At 48.6% G+C, this 14462-nt stretch overlaps 6 protein-coding genes across 6 annotated transcripts; 3 read left to right on the plus strand and 3 right to left on the minus strand.

Annotated features, from left to right (window-relative positions):
* Window positions 1-25: 25 nt before the first annotated feature.
* Window positions 26-2017, plus strand: RhiXN_00418 (bestrophin protein; the record flags this gene model as incomplete). Its single annotated transcript, XM_043320237.1, has 10 exons — window positions 26-89; window positions 166-195; window positions 270-401; window positions 454-485; window positions 535-687; window positions 744-1201; window positions 1259-1395; window positions 1450-1511; window positions 1566-1671; window positions 1722-2017. 10 exons carry the CDS (start codon window positions 26-28, stop codon window positions 2015-2017), a joined length of 1470 nt encoding a protein of 489 aa, XP_043179249.1.
* A 251-nt stretch (window positions 2018-2268) lies between these two features.
* RhiXN_00419 (iron-sulfur cluster co-chaperone protein HscB, mitochondrial) lies at window positions 2269-3040 on the minus strand (the record flags this gene model as incomplete). The annotated part of the gene is made up of 4 exons (XM_043320238.1): window positions 2269-2408; window positions 2458-2612; window positions 2642-2688; window positions 2744-3040. The coding sequence occupies 4 exons, from the start codon at window positions 3038-3040 to the stop codon at window positions 2269-2271; spliced, it is 639 nt and encodes a 212-aa protein (XP_043179250.1).
* Window positions 3041-3284: 244 nt separating this feature from the next.
* Window positions 3285-4891, plus strand: RhiXN_00420 (integral peroxisomal membrane peroxin protein; the record flags this gene model as incomplete). Its single annotated transcript, XM_043320239.1, has 6 exons — window positions 3285-3610; window positions 3669-3722; window positions 3776-3907; window positions 3963-3999; window positions 4053-4625; window positions 4676-4891. The coding sequence occupies 6 exons, from the start codon at window positions 3285-3287 to the stop codon at window positions 4889-4891; spliced, it is 1338 nt and encodes a 445-aa protein (XP_043179251.1).
* A 338-nt stretch (window positions 4892-5229) lies between these two features.
* On the minus strand, window positions 5230-6128 carry RhiXN_00421 (uncharacterized protein; the record flags this gene model as incomplete). The annotated part of the gene is made up of 3 exons (XM_043320240.1): window positions 5230-5796; window positions 5857-5944; window positions 5998-6128. 3 exons carry the CDS (start codon window positions 6126-6128, stop codon window positions 5230-5232), a joined length of 786 nt encoding a protein of 261 aa, XP_043179252.1.
* A 365-nt stretch (window positions 6129-6493) lies between these two features.
* On the minus strand, window positions 6494-7780 carry RhiXN_00422 (glucose-6-phosphate isomerase; the record flags this gene model as incomplete). The annotated part of the gene is made up of 10 exons (XM_043320241.1): window positions 6494-6571; window positions 6630-6651; window positions 6707-6773; window positions 6828-6939; window positions 6990-7016; window positions 7058-7239; window positions 7290-7443; window positions 7507-7538; window positions 7566-7674; window positions 7733-7780. 10 exons carry the CDS (start codon window positions 7778-7780, stop codon window positions 6494-6496), a joined length of 831 nt encoding a protein of 276 aa, XP_043179253.1.
* A 130-nt stretch (window positions 7781-7910) lies between these two features.
* Window positions 7911-14293, plus strand: RhiXN_00423 (Helicase associated domain (HA2); the record flags this gene model as incomplete). Its single annotated transcript, XM_043320242.1, has 12 exons — window positions 7911-8104; window positions 8197-8244; window positions 8296-8383; window positions 8433-8545; window positions 8575-8729; window positions 8779-8851; window positions 8900-8965; window positions 9015-9284; window positions 10136-10549; window positions 10607-10727; window positions 10778-13510; window positions 13565-14293. The coding sequence occupies 12 exons, from the start codon at window positions 7911-7913 to the stop codon at window positions 14291-14293; spliced, it is 5004 nt and encodes a 1667-aa protein (XP_043179254.1).
* Window positions 14294-14462: the final 169 nt, after the last annotated feature.

Genomic DNA, 14462 nt, shown 5'->3' on the forward strand with positions numbered 1-14462 from the left:
CAACCTCTAGTCGCCTACGTCTCGCATGGTGTCCTCTAGCCCCTTGCTTGCCGGTGGTCTCACCCTCCGCAAATTCCGCGGCACGGCGAGTCGGCATTGTTCTATCTTTACGAGAAAATTGCTGATAATTCGACGTCGAACAGGTTCTAAATGATCTATGGCCAGAACTCATGTTCTTCACCGGCATCGGTGCCAGTAAGTGATCGTCGATCTTACGGCATATATATGAAAAGTGACTTATTGTTGGTCGTGTGACCTCACCTTGTCAGTGGTTGCCTGTGTCTCAAAATTTACCGACACGAAGCTCTCGTTCGACCCCCAGTTGCTCACAGTATTGGGTACAGTGCTCGGTTTGGTCATTAGTTTCCGTACAACATCCGCATACGACCGTTATTGGGAGGGTGCGTACTTTTTGGTTACCCGGAAGTGTCCTGTTACTCATGGCTGTTTTAGGTCGCAAGCTATGGACTACCATCTCTCTTAGCGTATGTTCCAATTCGCCATTGTATGGCCTGGATCTAACCCATATTACAGAGCCGTAACTTGGCCAATCTCATCTGGATCCATGTTCCGACTGACCGCTCGGCCAAGTCCTCCACTCCTCTTCCCAAGGACCACCTCCTCAAGGTCATGATCGAAAAGTCCTCTATGATCAACTTGATTCAGGCTTTCTCCGTCTCGGTCAAGGTATGATTAGATCCCCCTGGTTTGGGATGTCAAAATTTTAACACTCTTTCCTATAGCACTATTTGCGTGGAGAACCTGGCATTTACTATCAGGACTTGTATCCCTTGATTGCTTTCCTCCCTCAATACGCAATGCAACAGGGCGCTATGGAAAGCACTGAGAAGCTTCCTCTCTGGTCTGATGATGCCAATATAGGCGGTCACCACCTCCCTCGCGACCCCGATTCCAGCGAGGGCGGGTTCAAGCGCAAAAAGAACAAGACGTTTGACCCTGAAAAGGCACTCCCTGACGTCAGTCCCGACCATGTTCACTTGGCTCCCGCTCGCAACCCTCCTCCCACTACGTTCTTCGACTACTTCCCTATCCTCATGCCCATCAAGACCATCTACAAGCTCATCAAGCGTATTTTTGTTCGTCGGGAGGACGACGCCTCGATTGATGGTGAACGCAGTGCCTGGACCGGAAAGAAGAAGCACCGTCCCGTTGTTGAGTCAATTGTGCCTTTGGAGATTGCGTATGTGTATCCTTTATTTGACAGTTAATCCACGGCGGCTGACCGGAATGTACCTAGCCTTCACCTCAATTCCTACTACAACTTCTTGTTGCAAAGTGGATTGCTACAGGCTGCTGCTGCCACATCGTTCAACAACAATCTTCACTCGCTACAAGATGCTTCTGTCCAGCTCCGCCGCATTGCTACCACGCCCAGTGAGTAACTAAAGTTGAAACCGTGTTTGACTTGGCGCTGACAATACCCCACAGTTCCCTTCGCTTACCAGGCCCACTTGCGCATGGCAATTTGGCTATACCTTTTCTTCTTGCCAGTAAGCACCCGTTGTATGCGCGCTGATTTTGCCACTAATGCAGCCCCATTCTAGTTCCAAATCTATGACAAATTGAAATGGATTACCATTCCTGCCACCGGCTTTGCTGCGTTCCTGTTCCTTGGTTTCTTGGAGATTGGTGCTGAAATCGAGAATCCCTGTGAGTAACAATACCTTAGTTTGATTACACATGTACTCATTATTTGATAGTCAACTACGACGACAACGATCTTGATATCGATGGTTACTGCCTCGCTATTGCTCGTGAGCTTGCTGAAATCATGGCACACGAGCCCAAGGCACCTTCGTCGTTCATTTTCAACGAATTCAACCAGCCTTTCGCCCCTGCAGACCGCCGCACCGCTCAAGAATTACTCTCTGATCAAAAGAGCAATGAATACCTCGACGAAACCCATGGTATGGATAACGTGCATGCCACGATGGTCCGCAGCTGGCGCACGGTCACCGAGATGACAACACACCACAAGAAGAAGATTGCTGCTTAAAACTCGGATTTGACCCACGGAACGATCTAACGCTGTGATCTATTTGTTTTATTTTCTTCTTGGTTTTGCCTACAGGCAGTTTTGGACAATGGCTCGCCTTTGCATGTGTCTCTCGGCTTGTGTTGTCACTTTACATTGCATTGCATTGCTACTATAGCCCGCTTTGATGTGTTTGCCTGGAAGCAAGTACATAGTTATTATATTTCACGCACAAATGCATCATTCTTTAATTGCAATAATATTGGCGCACATCACATATTGTGTAGTCTCGCATTTATGCTGTCTTGGACCCCTAATCTATACTTGAGCCTAATGCTTGCTTCTTTAGCTGTTTGGAGATACCCGCGATCAAATGCGTTGGAGATCGTGTTGATCTCATCTTGTACTTGTGCTAGATCGAGCAATTGAGTACCATTCACTTTTCCGCTAGCCTTGCGTACCATTATTATCCTCCAAGAGGCTCTCGAGGTCATCCCTCGTTTCGGCTACTTCCACGTTTTCCCTAGAGTCCATGATTTCTATGATGAAATGTTGATCTTCCAGCGAGTCCGTCTCGCCCATTTCGACACCGCGTAATGAAAGCAAGTACTCGGCCCTCTTAGCGGAGATTTCAGCGTCTCATACCCCTTGTTCACAAACGACGAATAATTCGCTGCCGCAGCTTTATCTTTCTACGACAAGCTGGATGAATTAAATAGCAAGGCGAGCAACCTCCCTTTAACGCACCTCCGGCTTGGCTGACCAGGCATCGGGATGAGTAAGTCGCTGTGTTTTGAGAAATCGGTTTCTGAGGTCTTTTGTGTCTACCTTGTACGTATTTTCGGGAAGATCAAACAGGGAGTAGTAATTCGTTGAAGACGGGAGAGGTGCAATGTGTGAGCAAGCGGGACAGATAGGAAGTCGAGTCGGGAGAGGTCTATTGCACGATGGGCAGGTTGTGGGAAGAGCCGAATACAATCGGTACGATGTAAGAGATACAACTCCCCGAGGTCGCACAAGGGATCTCAGCCTCAATAGCGACATGTAGCAAGGTTCGGTCGTGATTGATTAAAGGACCGATTCAAGAGGAATAAACTAGAGAATAATATTCACGGTTCAAATTCGAATCCGGGTTCTTATCCAATTCGCGCCACTTCTTACTGTATGTGTGTATGATGTGACGTCACGTGCCAGCATTCTCCAATCCTCCCTTTTCCCCCTCTCCGACTACAGTATACCCCCTCCTTCCCGTATGTCGCAGCGGAATTCACTCATCGTATCCGAGCCGATGAGCTCAAGCTCATTTCCAACCCTACCCAGTGCTTCGCACGAACCTGTCCCTGAAGCGCAACAACATCTCGCGGCTCGACATAAGCGACGGATTAGTTTAAGGCCCCACCGACTGTCAGTGCATGGTAGCAAAAGCAACGATGACAGTCTGCGTTCGAACCGCCGGAGAGGAGTTGATTTGAACATTGTTGAGCTCGATGCAGAACCAGAGCCAGACTGCGTGATCAACACGGATGTCCGCGTTGAGAATGGCTCCCAGTCTCAGGACGACGACGAGTCCAAGGATCTTTACGAGTGGGCTATCCTCTACGAGAACCAGAGGGGGTAAGTTCTATCTCTTTTTTTCTCTTTCTTTTCTGCAAGGCTCACGAGGTTGGCCCAGCATCACTCTATTCTCCATCCCGTACTATTCTAAGCTCTCGTTATTGCCAAACGAGTAGGTTCTGTCTCATTACGTGATGATATTTAAATTGACACTGTTATACTTAGCCCACCTCCGTTCACCGTCCCCAACGAGGCCACGGGTCATGGCAGAGTCGCATCCCGCCAGCGAACAACTCTTCGTGCAATAGGGGCCCTTTCCGACTATCAGCTCCCAGATCCCACATGGCGTTGGGTGAGGTACGTAACACTCTCATACTATCACGATACGCCAAGGCTCACTTTCCTTTGCTAGCAAATTCTGGATGGTAGATATGCGTGGTGATGGGGAGGTATGACCTATTTACGGATTACGCCCACTCGCAATTCACTCAACATGCCACAGGTCCAGCAAGACGGTTATGAATACAACTGGTGCTTTCGTTCAAAAGGATGGCGTGCTTCTATAGGATCTTTTAACGCTGGTGGATGGGTACGACGGCGACGTTGGGTTAGGCTGATGATGCGGCCCGCAAACGCCGTATCTCCCTTGCGTTCATCAACCTTTGAGGTCGAGTCAACCAGCCCATCATCAACAGATCCTGTTCCCACCCCAGGCTCCACAACAACCATAAACGAGTCTGAAAAGAACGAGAAGGGCGATGCACTCATTTGGCGTGGGGACGAGGACGACTGGTCGCGTGTACGAGATGCGCTCAGGAACTTTAGGAGTGACGGCAGGAGGCTTGAAGCTTGGGAGCGCTGGCTCGCACTTGAGGAGCAGGCTCTGCTGGTTCGTGCCACCGAGCGACTCGGTATAGGAGTAGGAAATGGCATCAAACTCCGAATGGACGACTGGGACCTGCGCCATGCCATTGACCCCGCCTCACCCATATCGCGCGACACTACTCCCGGAACACTCCACATCAGGGCACCCGTGCCGTCAAAGGATGTTGTGTTGCCTGTTCTTCGTGAAAATGTGAGTTCTGTAAGCACTTCAGCTTTGCGCTGTGACTAACGCGGGCGCAGCTCCAACGTATTCTTAGTACATTCATATTTCCCGATTCACGTGCTCAATTCCTAGAACTACTGCGGTTGGCTGGATATAACGAGCATCTGATACCCCAACTATCTACCTTTGATTCTCATTCAGATTTCTGGAGCCTTGCAAGATCCGTGACACCCCAATCTCAAAGCCCGGGCAAATCTACAAAACGTCTCAGCTCGATTGCTGATACACACTGATTTCAAACTTCAACTCTTTTATGGTTACCCTGGGTTTTATGTCATTTATTGCTTTTCCGCACACTCATTCTGCACATGGTCTTTTCTCATTTTATTCACATGATCGCCATTTCATTCCTCAATCTCGCTCTACTGTTACCATCTTGTATCATCTATGTATTGCCACATAATTGGCCGGATGTTTGTTCTCTTTTCTCTAGAAGCGGATGCATTGGGTTACAAACACTATAATTCTTATAGTACATAAATATGCGACCAGCGCGTTGCGTTGTTACATGATCATCAATAAGTACTTAAAGTCCGTGTGAGATCATAACTATTACCCCCTGTAGTTGCGGCTACCACCTGGGGGTACTGGGATAGTGCGGAAACTCGGGTGCGGCCGCGTTTCCGGAATAATGACCCTGCTGGGGGTATGCACCGTACTGCTGTCGTTGATAATATTCATCTTGAGCCGAATAGTATCCCTTGGGTACGAACCCGTAAGCGACTTGCTCGTCGTGCGTAAACAGTTCGTTCAATTCGGCCATCAGAGCTAGATCAGCTGGAAGTCCAGCATCGGGCAAAAACGCAGGATCGACCTCGTGGAAAGACGATTCGAGCCACTTGGAGGGATCGATCTGTTGAACGGGGGCAGAAGGTTCGCACACCGCCATGGGAGTTTCAGAGGGGTAATGGTCAGGAGCAGTGCTTGGTTGGTGACTATATGCGCCCTTTGGAGTCATAGTCGTCGCCGGACCGGTGGGGGGCTGGCGCCTCGAAGGCCGGCTAGCCTTGGACGCTTCGTGTGCGGACTTTGCCTTTTCGTAGATGGCCTTTTTGCGCTCCATCATAAGCCGACGACGCTCCTTGCGGGAGATTTGAGGCCCCAGATCGCGGGACGAGAGCATTTCGTCGTATGTATGCTGCGTTTTTTTTCGTTGGGTCAGTATATAATAGTTATGGTCCTGAAAAATGATACATACCACTGTGTACCCGTTCTTGGCCAGCCAAGCTAGCTTTTTTGAGATTCCATCCGAGTTGATTCCTTCCCTCTCGCTTGGGGGCACAAGACTCTGGAGCATCCCGGGTTTTTCAACCATGGTTTGCTAGTATTGGGGTCGTACGGAGTGCGTGGGTCTGCAGAGTGTTGATGATATTCTTGAGGAACATCGGCTTGCCATACGGATTCTTGAGCGTTCGTGCGGCGAGAAGCGGGAACGCGGGCGTTGAGAGCGGCAACTGGTAATTGAGACATTTTTAGAAAAATTAAACAAATAAATCACTGAATAGGAATGCTGGTCGCTAAATTGGTCTCTGGACTACTCGAATAGGCTGTTCTGGTACTCCTCGTAGCCATCCTACCGTTCGATTTATACTTGCTCACAGACGACTTCCAGAGCTCGTACTCAACGTCCCAGTGGGCTGCTAAAACAAGGACCACTATTTCTCAGGTTGTTCAACTGCCATCGGGGATGACGCCTGAAGTTGGTGAAGGAGCGCATACATCAGCCTTGCGGAGGAGAGAACAACGACCATGGTCCAAGTAGCGGCACTTGACGAGTTATTGCCAATTTCAAATTCATAATTGAGGCAATGCCGAGAAATGGGCTTTGTTCTAAATTACAAGGCGCTGAGAGTTTGGCCTCCGATCCAACTTGCTCCCGGGGCGAGGGTTTCCCAATAAGATGCCGCGCCCGGCTGTAAAACGGATTTAAGATTAGTAAATGATGAGGAGCGGAAATCGAATGGGGCTTACTTCGATACAGACATAGTTGTCCCTTGTTGGTTGACGCTTGTTAGTGGATTAGCCGATATATGCATGACAAGGCTTACCATGCGCCTTCATGCAAATCTGCGATCTTGCTACCTGCTTCAGCTTGAGGATTCCAGACCACTACATCTGTTACAAAACGGGCATCAGTTGGGGGCGGCATATTGTTCCTGTATCACTCACCCTTGAATCCAACAGCTTTAACCTCGACTCCACCACCTGCCCATTTTCCGATATATTTACCACCACCGTTCTTGTAGACTGCATCGGTATATTCTTTGACAGGCACTTCGTCCTAAAAATATGTTAATATAAATGCCTTATTTGGTAGTTGAGTACAATTACCCGAGTCTCGACGCTCTCAGCGTAGTTCTTGACTTGTCAATGTAGGTCAATCCTTTCAAGGGACTAACGGTGCAAGTAGCCGCATCTGCCTCAAAGTAGGTGTGCAAAAGAGCTTGGTAAGTAAGTGGATCGTTTCCGGTGTTGGTAACATGGAGATCGGTCGAGAGTTGATGAGCCGTCAGAGTAACGACATAAGCCAGGTGGAATGGGTGAGGGAAGACCTCCTTGATTTTAGGGGTAGGCTCAAGAACTACAAAAATCGTCAATAATTGATTGTATGTCGCTTGTTAAGTAATATACCAAGTCTAACAGCTACACCCGTCTCGTTGTCCATCACGACACTGTCCCATTTCCAAACAGTGCTTCGAGCGAATCCGTGTTGACCCATCTTTTGGTGCTCTGGTTTACTTGGAGGCCCAAAAAATGGGAATGCGATGGGAATGCCTCCTCGAACCTATGTTTGTGTATCATTTAATGCGCATAAACTGATGCCTAGTTTAAGAACTTACGGGCTTACTGCGAAATGTGAACGAGCGTTGGTTGATTGTCCTGAAGTGTGATCAGAGGAATACTTACCTTCCATCAAGGACAGCTTTCTTCGAACGAATAGCCTCTCTCTAGCAGGTTCGGCATTGGGAGACGCTTTCCAGGATAGGACAGTTGCCCATAAAATAAGATCTCGACGCTTGATCCCTGAGCGAATGGGTAGGTGTAGGGTCAGATTACCATATGTGCACACATACCGCAGTCGTCGATAGCGTAACCTTTTTGTCGTCTTTGGTGTAAGGCATATCAAAGCAGTGGCAATTGTTGTTGTATGATGGCTGGATGATCACTATGACATCGTACTGCCCGGGTCCTTATAGTTATACATCATCCCACGTGATCAATTGTCTTTACTCCCACGCCGCATCGTTTATCATGTCTGGCTCCGAATCGATTGAGAGAACCATATTTTCTCTCGATACTGAGCTACCAGCTGACTCTGTCGAATTCTGTCCTCGTGAAGGACTTTATGATATCCTCGTTTGTGGGACGTACAACTTGGTCAAGAATGATGAAGGTGAAAAGGAGGCCGGTCATGAGAGCAAGAAACCTCAAGAAAGAAACGGCAGGTGTTTGTATATGAATTTGATGAAGCATCTATGGGCTTGTGAGTATTATACCCAGATTCAGATGTCTTCAATCACTGATTGGGCTAGCATAGGAAAGAGATACAACGCATTGAGACTGCTGCAATTCTTGATATGAAGTGGTGTGTAAAATATTTTGGCTTTGAGTACACTTATTCGATAGGCAATATCAGGTCGTATAACCAGGAAGCTACCAACCCGATGCTCGCGTTTGCCGAATCTGTTGGCCGTATCCAATTCCATGAGTTGAATAGCCAAGAGGTAGGATGTATGCGTGTCGTTTCGAAAGTGTTGTTTAACCGGAAGATAGAAAACACTTTTAAACGTGCAATCAATCCAAGTCGCCGATCCTAGTGTTCTTTGCTTATCGATCGATTGGAATAATCGTCTTACCCCCCGAGAGTCTGTCAAAGTTACTGATTGGTACGCTTGGGTTACTGATTTTTTTCTAGCACCGGGGCTCTTGTTGTTTCGAGATCGGATGGGGTAGTATCAGCGTTGCGACCTCGCGAAAGCCAATTTGAAGTTGATACGGCTTGGCATGCGCATGATTACGAACCATGGGTTGCATCTTGGAACTATTGGTCGCCCACGCTGGTATATTCTGGTCAGCCATCTCAATTGATCCCACCCAGTACCATCCAATCTTTTTCTAGGTGGAGATGACTGTAAATTGAAGGGATGGGACACCCGCACTTCGTGTGAAGCACCGATCTTTGTCAATAAACGGTGTGTAAATCTCGTAGATAAACACTATGTCACTAATTAGGTACTTAGGTTTGAAGCTGGAGTAACGTGCGTTCAAACACATCCGTTTATCGAGAATCTAATGGCCGTAGGAAGGTGAGGATAAAGCAAATCCACAATCTATGCACTTATACACTATATAAAGCTACGATAATACAGTCAGGATATTCGATAGCCGAAAAATGACCACCTCTTTGGTTGAAGTTGGAGTCGGAGGTGGTGCTTGGCGAGTCAAATGGCACCCATCAGATACTCGTAAAAACGAGTTGTTAGTTGCATGCATGTATGACGGTTTCAAGGTTATCAAGACACCGATCAATGAAAGCGGCCAGGTTGATGCAACTTTTTCATCCGCTGTCTCGAGCCGATTCGACGCCCACACATCTATAGCCTACGGAGTAGATTGGCATCACGGGTCTTTGACTAATAACCCCACAAAATCCCTTGTAGCCAGTTGTTCTTTTTACGATCATACCCTTTGCTTATGGTCTCCACAAGGGTAGAAACCCCTGTTCTTTTCGTTGAAATGATGGCCTACAATAGTGTTGCAAACTAAATTATCCTATATTTGAATTTGTCGAACGCGCTAGACAAGTGTGTGCTTATGCAGTAACGTAACAGGTGGATTGAAGTCATCAGCGCCTTCAAGGCAAACTTGAACTTGGCTTCGCTGTCCCTTCTAGTTCGCCTATAGTGCAAGAACAGATTTGTTGCCAACCGAGGAATTTGAACGGAGGTCTGGAATCTCTAGACGAGTACCTGGGTAGTGGTTGACTATCCCAATCGCTTTCGATTCCCGCAATCCAATTTTTGAACAGATTATTAAGCTAGGAGTACCAGCACCCAGACCTTTGACTAACGTGAGTGTTACCGTTGGTCCGCCTGTACTGTTAATTAAGTCGGTTGGTGCGGAATATTATTCAGGTGTGTGAAGGCTATTTGTGCGTGAGTAGCTTGATTCCATATGATGTCAATTCCGATCAACTCATCTTTTTTGGAATTATAGCTCTCTGGTGTGTATCCACCATCACATGTCATTCCGCCTCATTCATGGTTGCAGGCGAGTCATAGCTTCTAGCTGCCACATGACACCCGCGACAAACTCGAGGCAATCGTCATATCGTCCTCCAAAGAGACTTAATTCTCAGGTTAACAAGTCCGGGTCCACACAAGGGACCTCTCATTTCAGCACCTCCGCGGAAGCAAATAGCGGTCCTATTGCCTCAAGAGACTTCGCCGCTCCCAATCGTTTGATTCACATCCCAGCTCTCCTACGCCTGGGGGACAGTTCAACATCGACCCTTCTCACACTCCACTGGACGCGGTTAATCAAATGGATCGCGCTCCGCCTACACACAGAGGTGATTCTTCGAGAGGAAGACCTCGTGGGCTTGGAGGCTTTGGACGTGGTGGTGGAGGCGGACGCGCTCCTCCGAGAGGCAAGGGCCGTGGTGCCCCACCGGTGGACAAAAAATTGCTCTCACTACCGGCATTGGATGGCCCTCTTCGTGACGAAGCTTACATTAAGCAAACTGAGATTAACGCTATCCTTCCCCCGGTAAAGGATCGTTGGCTGGAGAATCCGAAATCCACAGTTAGCAATTATTTTTCTCTGAATTTCGGAAAGCAGCCTACGTACGAGGCAAGAGAGGGTGCGCTCGAAGGAAGGAGAATCACCAGGTATGTGAGAATCTAGGAAGACTCCCGGGGGTTTCTCTAATGTCGATTTGTTTTCAGATGTACAGTATTGGTTGATAGCAAACACATGATAACCGGGACTGGCGATGCACCCATAAGGAAGGAGGCTGAGAAACTAGCCGCGTTGTCTGGAATGCTCCAACTGCATCGGCTGGGTCTGGTTAGTAGCCCTTTAATTGACGTGTTTCGATGCGCTGACGTATCCGACAGCTAGAGAAATCTAAACAACAGGTTAATGTGACATCAGCGGGTACAAGCGCCAATGGTCCCAAGTTGCGCGACGGTTCAGCTGTTACCTATGAAATTGCTCGCCAGTTCATGGATTTCTACTGCAAAGAGTTCCACTACGACCCTCCAGAGATTACCTTTGATAAGTCCGAGCAAGGATCGCGTACGGCTTGGGATGCTACGATGACTGTTGGCGGACGACGTATTGGCTTGGGTTATGCATCGACCAAAAAAGAAGCGAAAAACAACTGCTACATCGACGTCACCGTGTATTTGGACCAGTGCGATGAAAAACTATGGCCAAAATTCAAGCAGCAAATGGCTCATCACGGCCCTGAAGGCGAACCAAGCATGGCGGCGAAGGTACACTTCATCATGTCAGACGACCTCGATGACGAAATTCGCGATCTATGTAAAGATATCAAGGATAGCAATCTTTACGCTAATCGCCCAGTAACGCAGCCTACGCCGGAGTCCGGCAAATCAGAAGATCAGTCCTCTAATCGAGACGGGATTTACCGTCCACCTAGACCAGGACAGGATGGTCCCACGGAACGGTATCACGAATCCAAGTCGGCTCGACTACGTGAAGCCCGTGAAACGTACGAAAATGACCCCAAGATGGCACATATGCGCGAAACACGTCGGTCTCTTCCAGTCTACACACGCGCCGAAGATCTGCTGGCTACAATCGAACAAAACGACGTCACAATCTGTATGGCGGCCACAGGGTCTGGGAAAACTACTCAGGTTCCTCAGTTAATCCTTGATCAGATGATTGAGCGCGGAAAGGGTAGTCGATGCAACATTGTGTGTACTCAACCGAGGCGTATTGCGGCAATCAGCGTCGCAGAGCGTATTGCCAAAGAACGAGGCGAATCCCTTGGACAATCGATTGGTTATCAAGTTCGATTCGAGGCCAAATTTCCTCAAGAGCACGGAAACATCACATTCTGTACCACTGGCATTTTCCTCAAGCGCATGCAGTCAGCGTTGCTCGAACAGTCTCAAGGGAAGCGCCATGGAACGGGTCACGGCCTTGATGATGTGACGCATATACTTGTCGATGAAGTACATGAACGCGATGTTGACACCGATCTACTTCTAGTTGTGCTGAAACGACTGCTGGCTGATCGACGTGCCCGCCAGAAACCACTCAAAATTGTTCTTATGAGCGCCACTATCGACCCCACCTTATTCCAGACTTACTTCGCTTCAGACGACGGCACCCCAGCTCCGGTTGCCGAAGTACCCGGACGATCATTCCCTGTTTCTAAATACTATATGGATGATATTATCCAACAGTTGTCTACAATACAGGTCGGTAATTCCGCATGGGTGTGGAGGGAGAAGTCTGTTGTTGAGTATGCCGAAGGCGAGATTGGCCCACACGCACTAGCACCTGTCACCGGCAATCCCAGCTACCTCCCAGGAGTACATACCGATATGTCTCAGGTGCTCCAAAAGGATTTCGACATTCCTTATCCTCTTGTCGCACTAACTATCGCCCACGTTATCAAAAAATCGGATGATGGGCACGTATTAGTCTTCTTGCCTGGATGGGACGAGATGATGTCCCTCCAGAAGATCCTCGACGACCGGCATCAAGCCCTACTTGGAGTTGACTTGTTCAACCGTGACAAATTCTCCCTCCACCTGCTCCACTCAACTGTTCCCGTTGCTGAACAGCAGGCCGTTTTCGATCCTCCAAGGCCCGGCGTGCGACGAATTATCTTGGCTACGAACATTGCTGAAACATCTATCACCATCCCAGACGTTGTATATGTCGTTGATACAGCCCGCATCAAGGAAAAAAGATATGATCCTGCACGACATATGTCTTCTCTTGTTTCTGCTTGGGTTGGTTCGTCTAATCTAAATCAGCGAGCAGGGCGAGCAGGACGGCATAGGTCCGGGGAATACTACGGCATTATCTCTAAAGCTCGGTTGGCAACCCTGGAGCCTTATCAATTAGTCGAAATGAAGCGCACCGACTTGACCAATGTGGTCATGCACGTCAAGGCCATTAATTTCCCCGGCATGGAAGTTGAACAAGTTTTAGCAGAAACCATCGAACCACCTGAAGCAGAACGAGTAGCTTCTGCAATGCGCTCGCTTATGATGGTTGGGGCGCTGGACAGCCAAAAGAATCTCACCTCTCTGGGACGAGTTTTGTTGCAGCTTCCCGTCGAAGTAGCTGTCGGCCGCCTTGTGCTTTACGGTAGCTTTTTCAAGTGCCTTGACCAGGCGCTAACCCTCGCGGCGATCCTTACTAACCGGGATCCATTCATGGCACCCATAGCCCTGAAACAAGAGGCGAATGCGGCCAAGGAGCGTTGGTCTTCGAACGATTTTAGGTCAGACGCACTTGCTACACTGAACGCATATAATACTTGGTGGGCTATGCAAGATCGGGGTGAATACGTCACTGCCAACCGTTTCTGTTCGGAGAATTTCTTGAGCAAGCCGAGCTTATTGAATATCCAGCGCATCAAGGGCCATCTATTACAGAGTCTCTACTATGCAGGCGTTCTGGACATCTCCGCTGGGGGCACTTCATCCAACCACCGCGTAGCGCGGGATATGGTTGTTCCTCCCGAACTCAACGAGCATGGGGATTCCAAGCCATTGTTGGCTGCTTTGATCGCCATTGCATGCCAGCCCAATTTCGCTATTCGCCATAAGGAAAAGATGTATCGAACTAGAGAGGATAAGGTCAGTTGTATTCTTAGCATCTGTTCTGATTGAGGCTAACAACTCCCTTTCCAGACAGCCTTCATTCATCCAGGTAGCGTCAATCACCGCAGGAGACAGGCAGTAGACCAGCATAAAGACTTAGTAGAAATGGGGGAGCGCGAGCTATTTGCATTTGCCGAAAAGACTCGAAACACAGCCCAAGGAGGCCAACTGTTCCTGCGAAATTGCACAAGACTCGATCCGATGACCTACATGTTATTTGGCGCATACGACCTTGTTGTCACACCTCGAGGACTAGAATGCGACAATTGGTTGCCTATTACAGGTAACATCGATGCCTTGGACGATGTTCGGCGATTAAAGTCCATGATGGAGGCGTGTATGCTGCGCGTTTTCGACGGGATTTGTGGCAGGATGAATTCTCGAGACAAAGATTACCGGTCTCGTTTCCGGCTGAAGGATGAGCGAGTTTCTGGAACGGACGAGGAAGTTGGCGCGCAAGGCACTCCACTATCGCAGAAAGAAGTCAAGGAGCTCAATTATCTTACGGGAGATATTGTTCGCATTCTGAATCGATACAGCGAGGAACGTTTGTCAAGGCAAGACTCGCGTTGGAATTCAAGACCAGGAACTCCGAGTGGGTACAGTACCCCCCCTTACTTCGGACCTGGTACTATACGCATGTCTGCAAGTGGGGCCTCGACACCAAACCCTGGGTTTGGCGGGTACAGATTGGGCCCTCGTTCTGCATATTTCGATAGCCGGCCATCCACCCGTCCATCTAGCCCTCTCTGGCGATAAGAATATTTCCTTTGTTAATTGCCCTTAGTGTTCATAGTAGTTAGCTACCCGTACCAACGCATTATGTAATTTACCAGAATAGAAAAGTAATTAGAACGTCCTTCTCAGGTCCGCGGCACGGAGCGCTTATTTGGGCTCCTGCGCACTTGCACCGTCGAACCACATCGCT

This window comes from Rhizoctonia solani, chromosome 4 (genome assembly GCF_016906535.1).
Source record: "Rhizoctonia solani chromosome 4, complete sequence".
Lineage (NCBI taxonomy): Eukaryota > Fungi > Basidiomycota > Agaricomycetes > Cantharellales > Ceratobasidiaceae > Rhizoctonia > Rhizoctonia solani.